At 33.8% G+C, this 23,235-nt stretch overlaps 1 protein-coding gene across 4 annotated transcripts in view; it reads left to right on the top strand.

Annotated features, from left to right (window-relative positions):
* Nucleotides 1–23,235, top strand: part of LOC127842046 (uncharacterized) — a 66,971-nt gene that overhangs the window by 20,559 nt on the left and 23,177 nt on the right. For all 4 annotated transcript variants that reach the window (XR_008031464.1, XM_052371365.1, XM_052371366.1 and 1 more), the window contains exons 3-7: nucleotides 1,246–1,404; nucleotides 2,197–2,458; nucleotides 16,741–16,926; nucleotides 17,396–17,499; nucleotides 17,627–17,700. Coding sequence is in view for 3 of the 4 variants with exons in the window: in XM_052371365.1 (XP_052227325.1) it covers nucleotides 1,246–1,404; nucleotides 2,197–2,458; nucleotides 16,741–16,926; nucleotides 17,396–17,499; nucleotides 17,627–17,700 (785 nt within the window). In the remaining variant the exon portion in view is untranslated. The remainder of the gene's footprint in view (nucleotides 1–1,245; nucleotides 1,405–2,196; nucleotides 2,459–16,740; nucleotides 16,927–17,395; nucleotides 17,500–17,626; nucleotides 17,701–23,235) is intronic.

Below are 23,235 nucleotides of genomic sequence, written 5' to 3'. Positions count from 1 at the left end.
TCATACCTACGGTGTCCCTTCAGATATTGCTTTCATATTTGGTACGAATGTGTATCTGGACAACACATTTCCATGTGCATGAAAATTTTAAACTTTGAATCTGCGTTCAGGTTTCAAAATTTGCGACCTCGATTCAAAAAAAGCTCATAACGTCTGTGTCCCTTTAGATATTGCTCTCATATTTGGTAGGCATGTGTATCTGGACAAGACCTTCTCGTGCGCATACAATTTTCAACCCCTGTGACATTGACCTTGAACATGTCCGCATTTAGATTTTGAAATCTATTATGTGGTTTTCTCCGCCGTCTGTCCGTCCGTCCTGGCCACTAAGTCCTCCTAAATTATTAGCACTAGAACCTTGAAACTTACACACATGGTAGCTATGAGCATATATGTGCGACAGTGCACTATTTGGACTTTTGACCTGACCCCTGGGTCTAAAGTTATGGGGGTTGGGAAGGGGCCGGGTCAGATATTTTGTCTTATTTTTATGCCCCCGGTAGGGTGGCATATAGCAGTTTAACTGTCCGTCCGTCAGTCCGTCCGTTCGTCCGAAAACTTTAACATTTGCCATAACTTTTGCAATATTGAAGATAGCAACTTGATATTTGGCATGCATGTGTATCTCATGGAGCTAAACATTTTGAGTGATGAAAACTCAAGGTCTAGTTCATCCTTCAAGGTCAAAGTTATAAAAAAAAAATCCAAGGAAGTAACAAGCTTTAAAGGGAGATAATTTATATTTATCATTTGGCAGACACAGATCATTTTTACAAGGGAAGTAATATTTTTAAAAGGGAAATAATTAAAAACAAAAATATTTAAATCAAAGCGGCGCAGTAGGGGGCATTGTGTTTCTGACCAACACATCTCTTATTTCAGGTTATTTTACATTAACTTCTTCATTTCTACACAGATTTACTTCAAATTGATACTGAACATCTCTTATGACAATACGGTCAATCTCAACAATGCATGACCCCATTACCAACCCAGGGGCGCCCCTGGGTCAAACATTGGGCGTGGGGATACGCGTCGGCCTCTGCTGAGCCATTTCTAGTTATATGTTATATTTCTGAAAAGCGTATTGTATTGCACACTTGTATATATGATAGCTATGAATATATATTCGGGTATGTTAGCATGCACGTTCACGCAACTTTTAAATGGGCTATTGTAAGCGGTTATCGTCACAAACAAGCATCATTTTATCATGCATTACTTTACAGCAAACATGTTTTTTAGGCGCGAGACATTGGCAGAACTGTTCGTCATTCGTCTACGTGCAAGGTCGCAGACACAGATCTCCGTGGCATTTTCATAACACTGACTAGGCTGTTGACTGACCCAAAATGCCTAGCACACGACGTTGCTGCGCAGGAGGCTTGGAGGAAATTAGCAAAGGTATTGTAGAAACAATAGTAACGAATAAAATCCGTGTATGTTTTTGCGTTTGCATGAAGTACGCGTATTTATATTACATACAAAATATTGATATCGTACGTTTTTCCTGTGAGTATTTAAAAATAGGTTCCAGGTAAAAATGTACTCTAAATGTAGTCTTAAAATGTTGATCTGCAATTATTCTTAATTTATGAACACATTACGTGATATAACTTTTTATTAACTTAGATAACAATGAGTATACCATTCAAATTATACTTATTATCGAAGGATTAACCAAACAACGCGATGAATTACACACGATTTACATGAAGTATGTGTAATCCTAATTACGCCGTCTAAATACTCGTATATATGTATCAATATTTATTAAACAGTATACATTTATTAATGTAAAATCAAGTGTGGCGAATAATATATGCCTATATATGCGCATTTATCAAACATTTCACAAAGTACCAGTAGATATTTTACATACAGCCTTATTTAGTTTTATCATTATTATAAAATAATAGGTTCTCACAGGTAAATGTAATGTACTTTATATTAATTTTGTCGGAGAATATAGATATGATATATTTTTATTGACTTATTTTACAAACAATAATCGAATCTTTCTTTGATAGCCAAATATATATATGTAAATGTTGTATATAAGGGCAAACTTAACATCGCGATTTGCAAATCAGGAAGTCTATATACTCGTCTATATACATCAATATTGATAAAACATTATACATATACAATCGTGTTTGTTGTGAACACATATTTACATACATTTTTTCTGTATAGCTACAAACAGACGATCTGAAGCTAACAACGGAGCAAATTATTTTGTTAGAGTTTGCACAAGATAAACTAAAGAAAGTAGAACATATAACTGAGACGGCTATCGATGAGTTTCGGATTTTTATTGAAAACTGTAAAAAGGATCTAAATGCACACACTGAGAAATGTAAGCAGGAACTTGATGAACACACGGGCAAATGTAAAGAACAACTGGATGAACATGTTCGCAAGACTACAGAAACAGACTACGACAAATCGTGTAAAGGTATGTCCAATCTTGTTAAGGTATGTCTTACCTTGCAATGGTAAATCGATTGTTTTAAAGGCATACTTTCGATTGAACGGTAAGTCGCCAAACACTAACATCAAGCTTATATTTCTGAACATTCAACATTTGTATGAAACGCGATCATCTCTTACAATATTCGCAGTTATTTAATTGCATTTTTAACAGCAAACCATTTATGTAAATACTAATATGTTTGCCCATTGGAAACAATTTTGTTATCATGAGCGCAAGGTGTAAAGGATATGGTAATCTTAATTATATGTATCAAAGTGATGTACATGTAATTATTACTTCACAAATTGATGTTCAGTACTTAACAGTGTACAGTTTATTAAAATTGGAATACTACTTGTTGATATGACTATATGATATAAATGTATGCTTGTTGAGTCGTGGGTAATTTTTACAAAGTTGTTACATAATATTTTATAAATAAATGACTATGAATCATTATAAACATAATATTTCATCTTTGGTCTTTATACTCTCTGCTTTTTTCAAATGTTAATCGTCTGTAATAATAATAAATAATCGATTGTGTTGATATGTCAAACCGCAACCTTGAAAGTAGTTCAACACTTTTTTCCGAAACGATTGCATCATTTGGGAACGTTTTATCACGTGATTTCACGCTATCTCTGTAACCACGACTCAAAATGAACCCTCTTCTCAACAATAACCTACTATACAAACGAACCTATTATGATCAGCACTTCATATGATCAGATTCCTTAGGAATACTTTAATATAACCTTAATGTTTTTTTTTCTAACAAACAATTTAAGCAACTTAAGTATATAAATACATACTACCTTCTCTCTTCAGATTTTAGGAGACGGTTGATGACACATTACGATGACACTTACAATATTCTGTAATTTTTAAAATTGAAGAATGTTTATAAAAATTGCAACATATTTTACAATAAACATAGCTTATATGCCATATTAAATCAAATTACGTTAGAAAAGAAATAAAACGCGTCGCAAAAAAGTAAACGTCGTTGGCAGGATTCGAACCTGCGCGGAAATATACCAAAATATTTCTAGTCTATCGCCTTAACCACTAGGCTACGGCACCTAATATTAGGCACTTCAACTTTCGAAGAAATCGTTGGAAATCATTAGGGGTGCGCTACCTTAATGAAATCGGATAATATAAGTACCCACATAAACTTAGCTTTGTATGAACATTAAGCATTTGGTCAAAGAAACTTGTATAAATAATATTATGATAAATTGTATAAATAGCGAATATTATGTAAGTTTTGGATAAATATCACGTTTATCATGCGAGGCTTAGAACCTGAGGCTGGTCAATATTTATATATAATATTATATTATATATTCTAACACTACACGCGACTTGTTTTCTATAGACAAAGAAGGAAATCAAGTGTGGGTTATTCTGCAATAATGTATGGGCGGAACTTAATGTTTCGAAAATAGTTCCGAATAAATAACGAAAATATTGCAGTAGAATGCACGTGCTAAAACCCGCTCTTAGAGAAATGTAATAAATGTAGCATGTATATACATGTAAGGAAACAACAAATTGTATATTTGGTGATAAGTGGCATAACCACGCCTACAAAGAATGTTATTTGTTAGGCAACGTAATTAAGAAAACATTTAAAGCATGTAAGCTTTTCAGTAGCATTAATAAACATGACGTCATTTAGTTTCTACGATTGTTGTTCTCAATGAAAGTGACGTCATTTGCAAAATAGTTATGAATGAAATCGACGTCATATGTTTGTAAATGCAATGACGTCACTAAATATTGAACTTTGTACTAAGAAGGGCGGAGCATTGAAACATATAGTTCACGCTCAAATGCTTGAACCACATCAATCAGAATCGTGTTAGAATCGAAATAATATTTTTCTATGATGGTTTGTTATCGAATAACTCACAGTAAGGAGTATAGATGCGCAGGAATTAAATCACGAGTGCGAAGTGTATATATAATCGCACCAATACATTTAGATATGTCTGATATATACTGTTTTAATATTATATTTAACAGGAAGTTATTATATCAATCAATCTGTTTCGGAATATCATATTCCTTAGAAATAACATATAGGTAATATTTATGCCCCCCTTCGAAAAAGAGTGGGTATATTGTTTTGCACATGTCGGTCTGTCGGTCCGTCGCTCGGTCGGTCGGTCCGTCCACCAGATGGTTTCCGGATGATAACTCAAGAACGCTTACGCCTAGGATCATGAAACTTCATAGGGACATTGATCATGACTGGCAGATGACCCCTTTTAATTTTCAGGTCACTAGGTCAAAGGTCAAGGTCACATTGACTCGAAATAGAAAAATAATTTCCGGATGATAACTCAAGAATGCTTACGCCTAGGATAATGAAACTTCATAGAAACATTGATCATGACCGGCAGATAACCCCTATTGATTTTCAGGTTACTAGGTCAAAGGTCACAGTGACTCGAAATAGTAAAATGGTTTCCGGATGATAACTCAATAATGCTTACGCCTAGGATCATGAAACTTCATAGGTACATTGATGATGACTGGCAAATGACCTCTTTTGATTTTCAGGTCACTAGGTCAAAGGTCAAGGTCACAGTGACTCAAAACAGTAAAATGGTTTCCGGATGATCACTCAATAATGCTTACGCCTAGGATCATGAAACTTCATTGGTACATTGATCATGACTGGCAAATGACACCTTTTGATTTTCAAGTCACTAGGTCAAAGGTCAAGGTCACAGTGACTCAGAACCGGTAAAATGGTTTCCGGATGATAACTCAAGAATGCTTACGCCTAGGATCATGGAACTAAAGAGGTTCATTGATTATGACTGGCAGATGACCCCTATTGATTTTCAGTCACTTGGTCAAAGGTCAAGGTCACAGTGACTCGAAATAGTAAAATGGTTTCCGGATGATAACTCAAGAATGCTAACGGCTAGGATCATGAAACTTCATAGCTACGTTGATCATGACTGGCAGATGACCCCTATTAATTTTCAGGTCACTAGGTCAAAGGTCAATGTCACAGTGACAAAAACCGTATTCACACAATGGCTGACACTGACAACTGACAGCCCATATGGGGGGAATGGATGTTTTACAAACAGCCCTTGTTAATTGTGAAACTGAATCAGATTCATCAATACAAATAAAAGGATAACCAGATGTATACATTATGTCCACCGAATGTAACAAAAAGAGTGGAACAAATAAGCTCCAAATATTTAGAACGAATTTGTAAATACCCATGACATCAGTTATAAACCGGACTACTTTTTAAGAAATGCCTTGCTATGCAAATGTCAATGATCAAAAGACATGTCTACATTTTAGAAGCAAATATAAATAGATGGCCAAAACAAACAAATAAAAGAAAAACTATAAAAGGTATTAAACATAATAAAAACACAGCAGTTAACCATTAATAATAACACTCTATGTAATATGTATTGATTAATTAATTAATTATAAATACATAATAGTTATATTTTCATTAATAAACTCAATACAATATGTTTTTGTAAAATATAATACTATACCGGGTTTAAATAGCCTGAATCTTATTACTTTTTAAATGTATCACTTAACAAAAAATACATTTATATAGACATTAACATAAATACTACAACGTACGATTGTGTGCATGAAGGTAATTTTGACATGTTTTTCAGAGCTCCAGATAATGATTTGTGAAATTAGTAACGGTACTGCCACTGACTGAAAGAAAAGGAGTAACGCTGAAAATCAATTAGTACCTGTACTACCATATCCCAAAGTACAGGTAGTACTGTACTACCCGTGTTCTTGGATATTGAAGGGTGTATAACTGACTTCACAGAATTATTTGCAGCAATTATAACAAATGCATTAACTTCTGAAACAGTTACTTTATTAAGTTTTCCATTTTGCATTATGATGCAAATACAACTTAACATTATTCTCTTGACTAATACTATTTCTTCATTTTTATTGACAATAAAACACAAGCCAACTAGTTAGTTTGGTAAATGATCATTTTTGTCGCTGTCTCATCAGTTTCCCATCGTGTTTTCTAACGTTTTTAGCCGCCGATGCAATCAAATCGTTAAATATTGGGGCGACAATGTCTTTTTCTGGGATTACAGATTGAATGTCAGGATGATTAGACGACACCGTATGTAGCCTTGATATGACAACAAAGTGTAGCTGTGAACAGCCTTCGGTTAATTAGCCGGCCTACCATTGCGCGCAGACATATTGTTTTGACGGGTTTACGAGTTAAAAGAAATCACGCGGCAGAAGGTCACATAACCCAAAACCGGAACTCCTGTTTGCAGGGTTACATGCTGTTAGTTTGATACTTAGCACACATTGTTCAGTGCATGCTGCATAGGATTTGTAAAATACATTGCAAATGGAATGTTTTGGGTAGTAATTTGAAGGTATGTTTGTAAGCAATAAGAAAAACGCCATTTTTGTGCTCTACTTTTTCTGTTGATAGTTCCCGGCTTTGAAAGTAGGTCATACTATTTGAGCCCAAAATGGTCGCCTGTACAGCTGTCAAAACCGGTGTGCCTATTCTAAGGTGAATATTTTGAGTTACAACGTATAGAATTTAATGACATCCTTTTTTCAAATGATTATGCATTTATCTTTCCAATGATGTATGATGATATAGTGGGTCATTGCTTGATCATGGTAAAAATTGATATCGAACTGCAACTATTTTATATGTAATATATAGAAGGAAATTAATTGCGCGTGCGTAACCAGAATCGACAATAATTCCGGAACCCAGTCTACAACTTTTCGGAAATTTAAATTTAACGAAAAGCGCCGTTAGGTTAGAGACCAACAAATCACGCCGCGCTGACGCGGACGTATCAGTACGGCCAATTTTTTTCCGTAAATGCGTAAAAGGGATATTAAAGTCGTAATTGTACGTCCAGTTTATAAAAATAAATGGGTAGTTCTTCATGAAAAAGCCGCATTTACGGCTGTACGGCCCTTATCTGGAGCTCTGGTTTTTAGGAACTTGTTATATCAAACAAAGTCGTCCAAACATTTTGGAATTAACCGATCGATGAAATCGCAAATGAATATTCAATTTGAATAAAAGTCATAGAGAAGCCCTCACTAAAAACAAATCAGTGAGAACAGTAAAAACATAACAGACCAAGACTTATAAATAACAACCTAAAATGAAAACAAGTTTATCAAAAACAAAGATCACAGAAACCCTCCAGAAAACTCCTTGCAAATGCCTATAGATTGCAAAAATATCTTGCAATGATATTAGAAAGTAAATCCACAATTAATCAGTTTACATTCTCGATTAATATTTTGCCACGTATCGGCTCACCATTCGCAATATCGATTGTTATGAAAACGAGCAAGTCACACTGCGAAGCATCGTGTGAAGTATTAAGTGGAAACTTCAAAGAGCAAAGTATCCATACTCGATACTTCTTAATAGTCGTGCATCATTTTCCTTCGCATTTGACGACCTGAAACCAAAGCATAACAATCTCAAAAAAGCAAGACCAAGACCCATATTAGCTCTGTTTTCACAGTGAATATGGTATGAAATTCTTATAATTTCAGCATAATTGTAATTAAATATTTCATTTTTTCCTCGCATTTAATTCTATTTAAAATGTTTTTGTTTGCTATTTTTGTTAAAAATAACAAAATGTCTGATAAAAGATTTATCATCAATAATGCAAATAAAATGATATGCGCCAATAGGTTTTTAATCCCGACATATGATAAGGCTGAAGCAGATCTACGCTTGTTTCCTAATTATAAAATTAATATAACGGAAGTATTGTTATAGACTGCACGATTTACAAAGAAGTTCTAATCAGTGGTTCTTGAGGCAAGGGCATATAATACTTGCAAAGATATTAACAACTATTGCAATTGAGGCCGGTTTTGATAAGGCAAACTATGTCATTTTACCAAAAAATACTTTTAAAAAAATAACGAGATTCAAATAATGCATCTTCTGAAAGCAGGCAAAACACAAGGCACAAACATAAATTACAGCGAAATTTGAAAACAAACACCGAATAGATGCTCAACAATGCTGATAGTATGCTCCACTTCAACTCGCGAGTCATGCAAAAAATAAATTATTCAGTAACAAAATATCCATTCTTCTGCTTTCAAGACATAAAAAATGAACATTTTTCTCCCCACCGACCACGCAGTTACCCGATAACAAATTCCTGGCAAAATAAATAAGAGACATGGCATGATCTTTGGAGCAATTATGAATGTATAGAACCTCAATATTTACACGCACACACACACACCGCAAGAGGCAAACCACACAGCTAACTCCAAATTAAAAAAATCTCCATTAATGTACACATGTTGACGCACTTCGAAGACGGGAACGACCAGTCTTGACATACAACAAACGCAAATAAAGAGTTTCTAATAGCATGTGCTATATATATGCATCTATTATGTGCTATTTATCACATGCTATAACCTGTTTCCCATGTAATACAACCATTACATTTTTTTTATTACACATGTGTAATACAACATTTTTAAGCGTTTTCATTGGCTTAGTTTTCGTTTGTTGCCCAATCGCATTTTGTTATTTTGCTGAAATGACGTTGCAACGTCAAATGACGTCACGAATTGTAAACAATATTCGGGATTTATCATTATGTTTGCGTAAATATTTATTTAATTTGCGCATTGAAAAGCATGTGATAAAAAAGATCTGACACTCGTTGTCATATCATACCATATTTTATTAAACTCGTCCAGGAAATTCGTTAGAAAGCTCGCCCAGCTCGCTTACTAACAAATTCCCTGAACTCGTTTAATAAAATATGGTATGATATGACAACTCGTGCCAGATTTTATATATATTATTGCTCCATAAACTTATGTTGTAGAATTGATGACACAAATTGACTTAACTGAATGACGCTGCTTTGTTTGTTGAGGACCAATACTAGTTTTAGAATAGATTCATACACGCTAAACAAATATTTTATATATACAAAAAGGGTGTGCGTGGTATGAGTGGTATGATATATAAGCCTCGCCGTTATTTTATTTTAATTCTCGCCTGATATATTAAAAGATTATCCGGCAGTCACTTGTTATTCTTAATATAGCAGCCTAGTTTGAACATTGTTACGGTCCATTGAAAAGCATGATTTTCATGGCTGGGGTACAGTTAATCCTGGTAAATTGTCAAGAGATCGCATTAATGGTCTACTTATTATGAAACTTGCTTATAAAAAATTTCCCAATTATATGCATGCTTACATGTAGTTTGAATATGGGTTACATTCGTTATTCATCTCTAGGTGATTGTTAAGTAATATATTATTAACACTCTCAATACCGAAATAATTGCCCAAATCAAAATGACTCTTGGTCAAATCAAGTATTACCCAATCATGTGAGGTAATACTTTGCCACTATGTAAAATAAATGAAAAAGCTTATGAGCACTATAGGCCACATATATTGCCAAATGCTTATAAATCTTGGTCAGAACATTTTTTTCTAATTGTATCTAAGTGGGATTTTCGAAATAAAGTCACTATTGATCAAAACTATGTCAACAATTCTAATTACAGAAATATATTATTACCCATATATTAATTTATCTTGAAAACATTTATCCAAATGATAACTCAGTAGAGTTCGAAACAAAATCAATTTGCGTCAAATATTTGGTCACTTTGTTAATAAATCAAAGCATATGATCACTATAGGGACCTTTTCAATTGCAAATTAGTCATAAAAGTTTGTGACACTAAAAGTTTAATCCAAGCGGTATCTGCGTCGCTGATTTCGAAAATGGATCATGTTAGATCAAAATTGTATAGTGCGCTTGTTAACTTGTTTACTAAGTGTTTATGAAATAAGCTCAAAACATTTATTCTAAATATAGCTGAGCTGAGTTTTGAATAGGTTTCATGGTACTAAACGCAGGGCAACTGCACCATATTAACTAACAAAATTAATAACACTCTAAAAAATCACAGTTTTTGCCCGAACATCATGAAACATGCTCAGCATTATCTTCTTATAAGCTCTAAAATGGTTCTCCATACAGAGCAAAAGCCGATCAAACCGAATAACTTCCTTTGGATCTGATGTTAGCAACCTATGGCAGTTGGCACTATTTTTTATCATAACACTGATAACAGCACTACCATTGCTACTACTTCAACTACTCCGGCTTCTATAACTACTACCAGTGATTTCAATTGAGGCAGAATCCCGCATTTTGATGCAAGCGAGTTGCAATGTTCTCATGTTTGACTCCTGCAAAAAAATAGTCATGCATCATTGTAAAACAGTTGTTTTCCACAGTCCAACTTTAAAAAGGACCAGAAATTATCATGTATGAAAATACTACTACTACTACTACTACTACTTCTACGACTACTACTACTTCTACTACTACTACTACTACTACTACTATTACTACTACTACTACTACTACTACTACTACTACTACTACTACTACTTCTACTACTACTACTACTACTACTACTACTTCTACTACTACTTCTACTACTACTACTACTACTACTACTACTGCTACTAATACTACTACTACTTCTACTACTACTACCTCTACTACTACCACTACTACTACTACAACTACTACTGCTACTACGACTACGACTAATACGACTAATGTTACTACTACTACTTCTACTCATACTTCTACTTATAACACAACAACAACAACTACTACAACTACTACTACTACTTATACTGCTATTCCTTCAACGACTACTACTAGTATTAATACTAACACTACAACCTCAACTTCTACTACTACAACTTCTACTTATACTACTACTAAAACTACTTTTACTTCTACTACTACTTCTGCTACTACTACTATTTCATAACTGGTCAAAGGTATGAGGAAGCTTTACAACAACAAATTAACTCACGTGACCATATCTCCATTAGATGACTATAGTGATGAAAAATTACGAATGGTTTGTTTGCCGCCAAACATTTGGACAATGTATAAGAACAAAGCTGTGTTTAAGAAAACAGGAAAACACGTACACTGATGTGTTCATAACAAATGATAAATTGAACCGACGAATATTTCTTCAAAGGGATGCTGAGTCTGGTAAAACCATATTCTTAGCAAAGTTGGCCCTGGACTGGTGTGAAGAATCGCAACGTCCTAGTGCAATGGATGACAGCGCACATACCTTTGCTGATTTAGACGTTCTGAAAGGCTATGTGTTCCTTAAAAGAGTTGGGCGTATATACAATAATTAAATAACAATTTATAAACTAGATATGCTCCCAGGAAGACCATAAGAAGGCCTACGAAATAGTGAATGAGATTCTGAAGCATGAACGTTGCTGCACTCAATGACTGGAAAACAAAAATATTTAGTATGGCCATGAATAAAATATGTTTTTATGATACACATCCTTTGGCCCTACCACATTCACCTAAATTTAATAAACAAAATCTCTGTAAATTGCTTGAAGACTTAAAATCTAAATTCGTCTTAGTTCGTGCTGATAAGGCTGCTAATAATGTTATCATAATATGACGAGTGTTTTATGTTCAAACTATTTCACAAGAACTTTCACAAACTACATCATATTGTGAGTACAATAAGCAACCTAATGAAATTATTACCGACCATATTGCCCAATGCATAAAGTTAAATGTAATAGTCAATATTACTGACAAGAAATTGCCATCACTTTACTGGATACCTAAATTACATAAGACGCCATATAAAAGTCGTTTTATCGCTAATTCAGTGTCTTGTACCACCAAACAATTATCAGTGTATCTTACATCTGCATTGAGTGCTATTAGATATCATATAGCTAAATTTTGTAATAAAGTTTATGAAACTAGTAATATTAACCTATTTTGGTCAGTAAAAAACACCTTAGAAGTTATTGATAAAATTGAAAATAAAAAATATAAGGTGTCACAGGTAAGTACTTATGATTTTTCGACACTATATACAACGCTTCCTCACGCTTTAATAAAATCCAAACTTGTTTCTTTGATTGAAAAAACTTTTGCTAGAGAGAAATGTTTGTATCTAGCTTTAAACACTAAAACAGCTTTTTTTACTAATCAGATATTAGATAATTACATCATTTGGACTGGTCTGACTTTTGTGCAGCACTTACTTTTCTTTTGGATAACTTGTTTGTTGAATTTAATGGTAAAATATTTAAACAAATTATTGGCGTTCCTATGGGTACTAATTGTGCGCCACTTATAGCTGACCTTTTTTATATTGTTATGAAAGCGAATTTATGTTAGAATTATCTAAAACTAAGCAAGTAGATTTGATTAATTGTTTTAACCTTACTAGTAGGTACATTGATGACATACTTAATTTAGATAATCCATTATTTGAACAATATATTCACAAAATCTACCCAAAAGAACTAGTCTTAAATAGATCGTGTATATCCAATACAGACGCTGCGTATTTAGACTTACATTTAACTATTAATAATAATTTGATCAAAACTAGTTTATACGACAAACGGGACGATTTTAACTTTGAAATTATAAATTTTCCGTTTCTAGATGGCAACATCCCTAAAGGACCTTCCTATGGTATTTACATTTCGCAGTTGGTACGTTATGCCAGAGCATGTTCGTGTATTAAAGATTTTAATGATCGTAATCTAATATTAACTAAAAAATTGCTAAAACAAGGCTTTTTGTATCATAACCTAAGAAATAAATTTGCTAGATTTTACTCTAAGTATGGTGATTTAATTTAAAATATAATGTTTCTTTAAAATGGCATTTAAATAATGGAATCTCCCATCCATCATTTTACGGAGATGTTTTGAAGCGTTCCGGAAATTAAAATATGTTAAACCAAATGTTCATATAAAAATTTTCAATTTAATTAACTTGTTTTTATCAAAAGGATACGATGCTTATGTACTTAAAAACACGTGTTTGATGGTTTTCGATTCACTATATCTTTCTTCCCTTAAAATTCCGCAAATTAAAATATGTTAAACCAAATGTTCATATTAAACTTTTCAATTTAATTAACTTGTTTTTATCAAAAGGATACGATGCTTATGTACTTAAAAACACGTGTTTGATGGTTTTCGATTCACTATATCTTTCTTCCCTTAAAATTTGGAATCATTAGTGATATTATAGGCATTTTTCACTGTTGAATAAAATTGTGTCATTGTGTCGTATGAACAAATCTGCATGAATACTACATTATAGGCATTTTTCACTGCTGAATAAAATTGTGTCATTGTGTCGTATGAACAAATCTGCATGTAAACTACATTTGGACTCAAATCGTACATCAAATCATTTCTGTCTTCAGTTGTCAAAACACCTATATACTGTTTGATTCCAATAATGTCGCTTTAATGGAATTACCATTTTTATTCATTTGCTTCTTAATATTAAATCACCTAAACTTGTTTTATTAGTAGCACAGCCCCATTAATATTTTTATTTAGTACTGCCCTTGGAATTTGTTCACGACATTATGTCATTATGGATTTTTGTGACGTCATACGACCGACTTTCCCAGTTGTAATCTACATGCATAGGTCATTGGGTTTATAACGTTCCATTTTATTTATATTTTCTCTCTGATAGGCGTTTCTTGTTTGATTTAATTATTTTTAATTTGTTTAGCAGTCACATAAACAACCAAGCTATGTAATATGGAATTTTTACACCCATTATTGCTGCTTCTTCCTGTATTTGCGCGATGATTATCTGAGATATTAACTATATGATTCTATATTCTCAAATCTTTTCTATAAAGAAGGAATGTAGTTGACAATAATTAATAGTTTTATTTGATCGTTCGTCAAAAAGTTGTAATTCTGTTACTCTTGTATCTTCAATGCAATTGAGTAATTAAATAGTAATTAAATTGAATGCGTTTTAATTCCCTTTTATTATTGTTTAATTTGAGTTACAATGCTATGACGTTAAATTGTATTTACACTTAAATGTATTATGAATATTGCTGGACCAAGTGTGAGGTTGAGCGCTCTATAACCAGGTTTAAACCCCCAATGCTTTGCATTGACCGTTCCAAGGCGGTGACCCCAGCTTTATTCATATTTTGTGTTTATGTTGATTTGTATTGTGCTGTATTGTGCTGTTTTGTACTGTTTGGGCAATCGGTCACTTGCCTTAAATAAAGGACCAACTAATTGTTTTTAATGAAAATTCAATACTGCTCCAGCAGCTGGAGTTTCACTTCTTTATATTGGAACTATTGGATGGGTCAGATGTGTGGATCGGATCTAGAAATCGTCACAACCTACCGACATTGGTAGTAGATCACTGCAAGTGTATGATGATAATTACAACACACGACCTTGAAAATTGGCTGATGGTAAAGTTAAGAATTCGGATATCGACGCATTGTTGCAACTGGAATGAATACACAAGCCATATTAGCTAAAAAAAATCTCCTGAGCCGCTTAGTAGAAGAATTTGAAATCAAATGCTCAGCATTTACTCAGTACATACTGAAACAGAAGCTCGGAGAGTTACTGTCATCACCAATGATAGTCTCTGCCATTAAATATACACTTGGTTACATTTTTATCAATTGTGTATCACCCCCTGTACGTCGATAATCCAAACTGAGTTGGATAATTCAAACTGAAGAAAAAAATGTCGGCCGAAACTGAAACTGAAAGGTAGGTTATTATTTGATCATTTTTGCTAATTTAGTAACTATAAGGACGTAGTTGCTCTACACATGTGATAATGAATGTCTGGCACACACATGCGTGTCCATACTTATTATTTAATCACTTGATTTAAAGAGATTCGAGTCGAAGCTGCAGGTTAAAGTGGCACTTGCCCCGCTGATTCATGTATTTGTCACCATATTAGAGGCATTTTGATTAACTTTTTCCATCATTTTAATAAGGCCATTTTTATTAGATGATTTGCTGATGTTGTTCGTCTATGTGTTGTGGAGTAATATAAGGCTTGTTATGGGTTTATTAGCGCATTGTATGCGGCAAATTACATTTTATCAAAGAGAAACGTTTATTATGTCACAAATTGCCTTAAATAAACGTGTTCTTAGAAATAAATGACTGGAGTCCTTATTTCTGTCGCCATTTTTTCTTCAGTTAGAATTATCCTTCTCAGTTTAAATTATCGACGTACAGGGTATGTGTATTCGTTGTGTATACGGCACAAAGTACCAGCTATATTGTTGTTAATTTTTGTATTGATCACAGTATAATGAACTGTTTCCTAATGATAATTTAATAATTAGATTAGATTAGATAATAAGATAATATAAAAAAATATAGGTAGAGCATGGACACATGGGATGTCACACATAATAACGTGAATGTTTACATTTTCAAACAGTACTTAAGTACACAATATTCAGTTTAAATAACTAAACCATACTCACTTAACAATGCAGCAAGTAAACAAACTTGTAACGGAAACTTATGATTAAAAAATGTATTCGATACAATGCTTAAATGTAGCATAGTCGGTGAAACAGTAACGTACACATGTCCACAATATTTTCATTGAGACTTATTGTTGCTGTTTAATATTCAACCCAAACGCTCTCTCAAGTCTATAAGATATTCTGATCAACAAAATATAAGTGAGGCATAACGTCATGACGAAGACTTAGTCTCCCCCGCCAATAAACTAAAATAATACATACATGCAATACATTCGATGATCACGTGTGCAGAGAACCAATGAAAAGGTAGCTAGATTGCCCAGTGTTCAGAGAACCAATACAAACGTAGCAACGGGAATTAACGAATACATACGGAATCGACCGATGTTTGATGTTTTTACCGCTAATAATTTTCTTTAATTGTCTGGTAATTTCCTTGTTAATACAAGGAAATTACCAGACAATTAAAGAAAATAATATACGTAGTGGCAAAACTAATTGACGTTTAATAATCGAGGTAAGGAAGTGACTGTCGTAAATCTGATCATAATTGCCCACGTTTATGTGTGACTGACACAGTCTGTGTTTTAAAGAATGTATGCAAGTTGGGTCATTGCGTTGGTCAAAATACTATTTACATATTTATATAATAATGTCCAACATATTTGTAACGTTACATAAAGAAAGAAATCTAGTTGTCATTATTCACATATGATTTATTTACTCTAATGATGTGCATAGACCTTTGCAGCAAGAAATTATAATTAAAAACATTACAAATAAAATTTCAAACATATTATTCAAATTAATTTTTTCTTTCCTTTAGTTGTACCCCGGTTTGGTGTCATTCAGTGTGATTATTGTCGAGAAGGAAAAGAACCCAAAGATATTTCAAGCCACGTTCATGACGGCAGACTTGTTGAGCTGCAAAGGGAGTACATTTCTCATCTAAAGACGTGTCTTAGTGTCACAAATCCAATTAGTGACGGTGGATTTGGAAAAGTATTTATATGTATGTTGCTGACGTTAAGTTGCACACTGTAATACATATTAATAAAATTTAAAGAAACTAAGTGGCTCACTCATCTGACATCAGCACCCTGTGTATCATTTGAAAGAGACCAATATAGATGACACGCATGTATAGTTAACATAAACAAAATATAAAATGATCTGGCGGATGCCGTTCAACCAAATAGAAAATTTTATTTCCATTTAATTAATTACTTAAGTAATAACTTGTTAGAGTTTACCAAAAATTCAAATTTAACCGTTTTGAAAGCAATATGCCAACCTGATTAAATGTATAAGACATAGCATACTACAGTAATATTCCATGATCGAGTCATGGAATTGCACATAGACATTGGTAAATATGTTGTAAAAACATCATCTGGCATGCATCGCCGTTGCAGACTATTGTATCAATAATCGCATTTTCCGATAGCAATCATATACACCATATTCAACTTTATGTTTAGCACATTCCGAAGTTCCCGAATTTAAGCAGCGAGTAGTTCTTAAGGAAATTGATGTTGGGAATCAGGATAAAAACAGGGCCCAACTTCTCGGATCTGTTATGAGCGTAAGAACCAGATTTGTGTATTTTTGAATATATATTATTTTCATATTTAAAATTTTGAAACAATTTTGTTTAACGTCGCCATGATGTACACAAAGAATCTCATTTCTAAGGTTGAAATTTGTTTAAGGAGAAGCTCGCCTCACGTCTCATGCACTTTGCCATTGTACCACTCTTGGCCTATCATGACGACCATAAGAATGGGTAAGTTATGTTTAAACAAACTATATGAGTGGTTGACTGACATGTTTTTGCTACCGTTTAAAGGAAGTTTTTGTCTTAATAGAGTCTCTGTTTGCTAATATAATCATTGTAACGGATGTGAATATTTCATCTCGCTGGACATTATTCCACGATCTTGTAAGTACTTCATTCTGAAACGTATCTTCGTCATAAAGTGCGATTTAATATGAACACGTTTTGTATGTTGACAAAGCTATGCCCTCGTAAGAACTTTTAAAGCTCACCTGATCACAAAGTTCTCAAGCTGAACTATTGTGAGAACCTTATTTCTGGCGTAATGCGATGTGTGGCGTGCGATGTGCGGCGTCAACTTTTAGCTCGTTAACACTGTAGAGACAACATCATTCATCAAACCTTGATGAAACTTGGTCATAACGTTTATGTGGACAATCTCTAGGCTTAATTTGATAATGGGTTTAGTGCAACCAACAGTTAGGTCACCAGCTCTAATATTTAAAAAGCTAAGTTACCACTCTGGATGCCTCAGGCATGACTCAATCTTTATGAATTTTGTCAGAAATTTATCTTCACTTAATATACGCCAAGTTTGAATCTGAGTAAAGTGCGTCCAAAAACTAGATAACTAGGTCAAATATTAAAAAAAACATGGTTACCATTCTAAAGGCGATATCTATGGCTCGGTCTTGATAAAACTTAGAGCAATTTTATCTAGGTATTTTTAATGCCGAGTTTGAATCTTGGTCACGTTCGTCAGAAAGTATGTCACCAGGTCAAATCTTATAAAACCATGTAACCACTTTAGAGGCAAGAGTGTTCATCCTATCGAGATTAAACTTGGTCAAAATGTTTAGTTGAGCAATACCTAGGCTGTAAATAAATAAGGGTAACAAGCGTCCTAAGACTAAGTTACGAAATCAAATCATTGTAACCACTCTTAATGCCACATTTATGAAAAACGCTTAATGAATCTTTCTAAAATGTTAATTTGTTCAATATAAAGGCCGACTTCTAAACTTAGCCAGGTGCGTCAATAATGAGTTCACCAGGTATAATCTTATACCAAAAACCTGTTATCTCCAGAAGGCCATTTATGACGCAATTTTGATTTAACTAAGTTTCATTTTAATTTAAACAGTATTTAAGCCGCACATAATCTGGGTCACGTGCGTCTAAATACAAGGTCACCAGATCAAATCTTAGAAAAACATCGTTTCCACTATATAGGTCACATTTATAACTTAATCTAAATGAAACATATGTATACTGTTTAATTTGTCTAAATCTAGGCCGTGTTCGAATGTGATTTACCTCCATCCAAATAAAAGGCCAACGGTTCAAATGTAAGATAAAATCTTGTTTCGAGTCCAGATGCCAAATTCTGACTTAATCTAGACTTTGCCAGAATGTTTATATTGAATTGTCTATGCTTACGTCGATATTGGGTCCGATTCATTCAAACATTAGGTCGCCAGGTCAAATCATTGAACAAATGAAAAACATTGTAACGACTCTCGAGGTAATATATATGACTCAAGCTATATGACACTTTTTCAGAATATATATTACTTGAAAAAATATTTTGGTCAGGTTCGATTCTGATTCAATGTTGATGAAACTTGGTCAGAATGTTAAATTTTGCAATACCTATGTTGTATTCAAATCGTGTTAACCTTCATAGAAAACTAGAAATCTATGTTAAATCATTAAAATAACAACCAACTTGTTACCACTTCAAGGGACCTTTTCACGTCTTGGTTAATTGACAAAATTTACAAAAATTGTTTCAAATTCGCAAATTGTCGTTGTAGTAATTATATTTGTGAGAAAACACATAAATCATGCTCCAAAATATCCATTATATGCCTGTTTTGACGATTAAAAACCCTGAACATTATAAAGCTTTGCAGCGCAAAACGATTAAATAATTTGGAGAGTTCAATTGTTGTCGTTATATTTTGTGAAATTACGAGGATTGCTTACATAACGTATAAAGTTCATCGCTTATTATGTGAGCACGGATGGCCGAGTGGTCTAAGCGATATACTTTTACTCCAGGGGTCAGTGGTTCGAGCCCAGTTGAGGGTTACTATTTTCTGTCTTTAATTTTTATTCTTCTTTTTTTTTACTGGATCTTTTTAGATCCAATGTTAACTTTTATCAATATAAAGCATTTCATGAAAAACTTCAATACATTCCAAAATCTGTGAAAAGGCTCCTTTAAAGGGCAACACATATTTGCTCAACTTAGATAAATTGGTCAGATTGTTATCCAGAAGATGTCTAGGCCGATTTATAATTTGGTTCAGATGTGACTAAAAACTAAGTCACCAGGTTTAAGTATTAATCATTTCATAGTTTCAAAAGTCGTTAACGACACAGTGAACAATATATATTTTCAGTTGTCCACTTGCTACTGCGTCTTTTCTTTTTATACCCCCATTACTGGTTATGGGGGCTATATAGGAGTCACTTTGTCGGTCTGTCTGTTTGTCGGTCTGTCTGTCCCGAAATTTCATCTGATCTTCACCAAACTTGGTCACAAAATGTATCTAGATGATGTCTAGGTCAAGTTTGAATATGGGTCATGCCAGGTCAAAAACTAGGTCACGGGGTCACTTAGTGTGTTTTAAACAAAAGTTTGTCCGGACCATAACTATGTCATTTATCGTTAGATTTTAAAATGACTTGGAACATTTGTTCAGCATCATGAGACGGTGTGTCGTGTGAAAAAAGTACGTCAAAATCTCCAAGGTCAAGGTCAAACTTGCAGATCAAAGGTCAAATGCTTGTCCGGGCTATAACTTTGTCATTTATTGTGAGATTTTAAAATCATTTGGCGAATTTGTTTACCATCATTGGACGGTGTGTCGCGCGAAAGTATTACGTCGATATCTCCAAGGTCAAGGTCACACTTTGAGTTCAAAGATAAAAAATGGCCATAAATGAGCTTGTCCCTGCCATAGCTTTGTCATTTATTGTGAGATTTTAAAATCAGTTGGCACATTTGTTCGCCATCATTGGACGGTGTGACATGACACGCGAAAGAATTATGTCAATATCTCCAAGGTCAAGGTCACACTTTGAGTTCGAAGATAAAATATGGCCATAAATGAGCTTGTCCGGGCCATAACAATGTCATTCATCGTGAGATTTTAAAATCATTTGGCACAATTGTTCACCATCATTTGACGGTGTGTCGCGCGAATGAATAACGTCGATTGCTCCAAGGTCAAGGTCACACTTTGAGTTCAGGGTAAAAAATGGCCATAAATGAGCTTGTCTGGGCCATAACTATGTCATTCATTGTGAGATTTTAAAATCATTTGACAGTTTTGTTCTCGATCATTGGATTATGTGTCGGGCGAAAGAATTTCGTCGATATCTCCAAGGTCAAGGTCACACTGTGATGTCTAAGGTCAAAAATGGCCATAAATGATCTTGTCCGGGCCATAACTATGTCATTCATTGTGAGTTTTTAAAATTACTCTGTGCATTATTTTTTTCACAATCAAGAGTGAAGAGGTCAAAATGGCCATAAATAATAATGGCATAATAATTCTTAAAAATCGCCATAAATTGCATTCTCTTGTTTTGTTAAGACATCATGCACAATAGTCTGTGTCAATGCGGCACGTGGGGGTATACGTCACGTCTGTGACAAAGCTCTAGTTCATTAAGCTTTAAATCATGAAAGACTGGTTGGTTTTGACACTTCTTTTGTCGGATTTTCAAGAAATCATCTTCAAGCATCTTTCACTTCAAACGAATGTATGTTTATGATAAATGCCATTTATGTTTCTCTTATATCTGACACCACGACCCCAAGACTTATATTTTGACTGCATCGGGTTATTTGTATTTCATATAATATGTAGATGAATTTAATTTTTCAAAGAAATGTAAAGATGTGCATCACAACTACATTACTGTTCTCTTAAACCGAAATATCATTTCATGACACCTTCAATAACGAAAATTATACCTAGTGGAATTAACTCAGTGAATATTAATTAATACGTGATTTTTTGTGGCCATTTTGAGGCGTTCATTTATGGTTTCGAGTTAATAAGTGATTTGTTGGAAACAGTTTTTAATCAAAGCGCTGAAGGCACTTAAGTTGTTTGCTGTTGTCGTCCTTGATTAGCTTGTGCGCATTCCACCGGCTAATCTTATTTGACATGCATTAAGCTCCGTTTTCAGATCTCAATGATAAATACTACACTGGCCAATGTCGTCGTACAAGCTGATGTATACACTCACTGCAGAAGTAGAGCAGACCCTATCTACTTTTGCAGAGAGTGTATATACCAGCTTGTAAGCTTGTAAGCATTCGTCGTCTACAGTGCAGACAAGCAGCGGTAATCGTTCCTAGAATAGTGAGTTGCGGTTCTTACCGTAGCTAAGGCTAAGCACATACTGATTTGCAAAATATGCTCTGTAAATTTAGTCGGCCGCTAACGCGACCAACTAAAAAATTGCTTTGGTTGTATGCAAACTAATAATAATTCATTGACTAGTACGTTAGGTTTTACTAATCTTTGAATAACGTCTACATGAAATGACATATTAAAATAGTCTTAACTTTTAAATGCATACGCTATTTTGATATATTAGATCTAGCGTTATTAATAAAATAAAATATTAATAAAATATCACTCTAATCATTCGTTCTTTTTAAATGTCTAATTATGCTTGGTGCATTACTAAACATGAATTCATTTAGAAGAATAACACCACGTCTGTCATATATTTTAATAAAAAATAAAGGTTTTGAACATTCTTGAAAGGGTGATATTTATATTGAGCATTTTAATATCTCAATAATTCAATTATAAAAGAACACATAAGCATATTTAACAGGTTTGTATATACACGTGCATGCATTATTTTTTAAGGAAAGTATGTTTTCTACTCATCCGCTAGCATTTATGCACGGCGAAAGTAGTCAGTTAGAAATGGAAATATCATTATAATAGGAAATACAATACATCTCACCTCCCACAAAAATGACTTTATCCGATTGGCTTAAAGCGGTAACGTGTCCAGGGAGTGTTTTCCATACTGCCCGAGTAATTTCCATACTACCCGAGTTATCAGCGTTACACCGTTAGTAACTGACGGTGAACCAGACACCGTCAGTTACTAACGGTGTAACTAATAATACACACAGATAATTCCTTATGTAGTAACCGATGTCCTAACCCATTATCGCGAAATTCAAAATACTTTGATTCTTGGTTCTCCCACCCCCCCCCCCAACCCCTCAACCCCACCCCAACCCCTATAGCCAGCTAAGATAAAAAAGACGTCTTATTGCTTTGGACATAGGTGTATCCTTTATCATTCGCCACAAAAAAAAACTTAACATTAATTAACCTTTCATTTTTGTTCAAGGAATGGATTAACAAGTACCCTGTGTCATTTTATTGATGTAGGCACATTTTAAAGGATTATTTTTTGACATCAAAACATGAGTTTGTTTTGTAAGTCTTTTGAATATGCATACTATTAAACCAATACAGTCTTTATTTTTAT

The sequence above is a fragment of the Dreissena polymorpha genome, chromosome 8, assembly GCF_020536995.1.
Source record: "Dreissena polymorpha isolate Duluth1 chromosome 8, UMN_Dpol_1.0, whole genome shotgun sequence".
Lineage (NCBI taxonomy): Eukaryota > Metazoa > Mollusca > Bivalvia > Myida > Dreissenidae > Dreissena > Dreissena polymorpha.
This window is presented reverse-complemented; position numbering and strand designations above follow the sequence as displayed.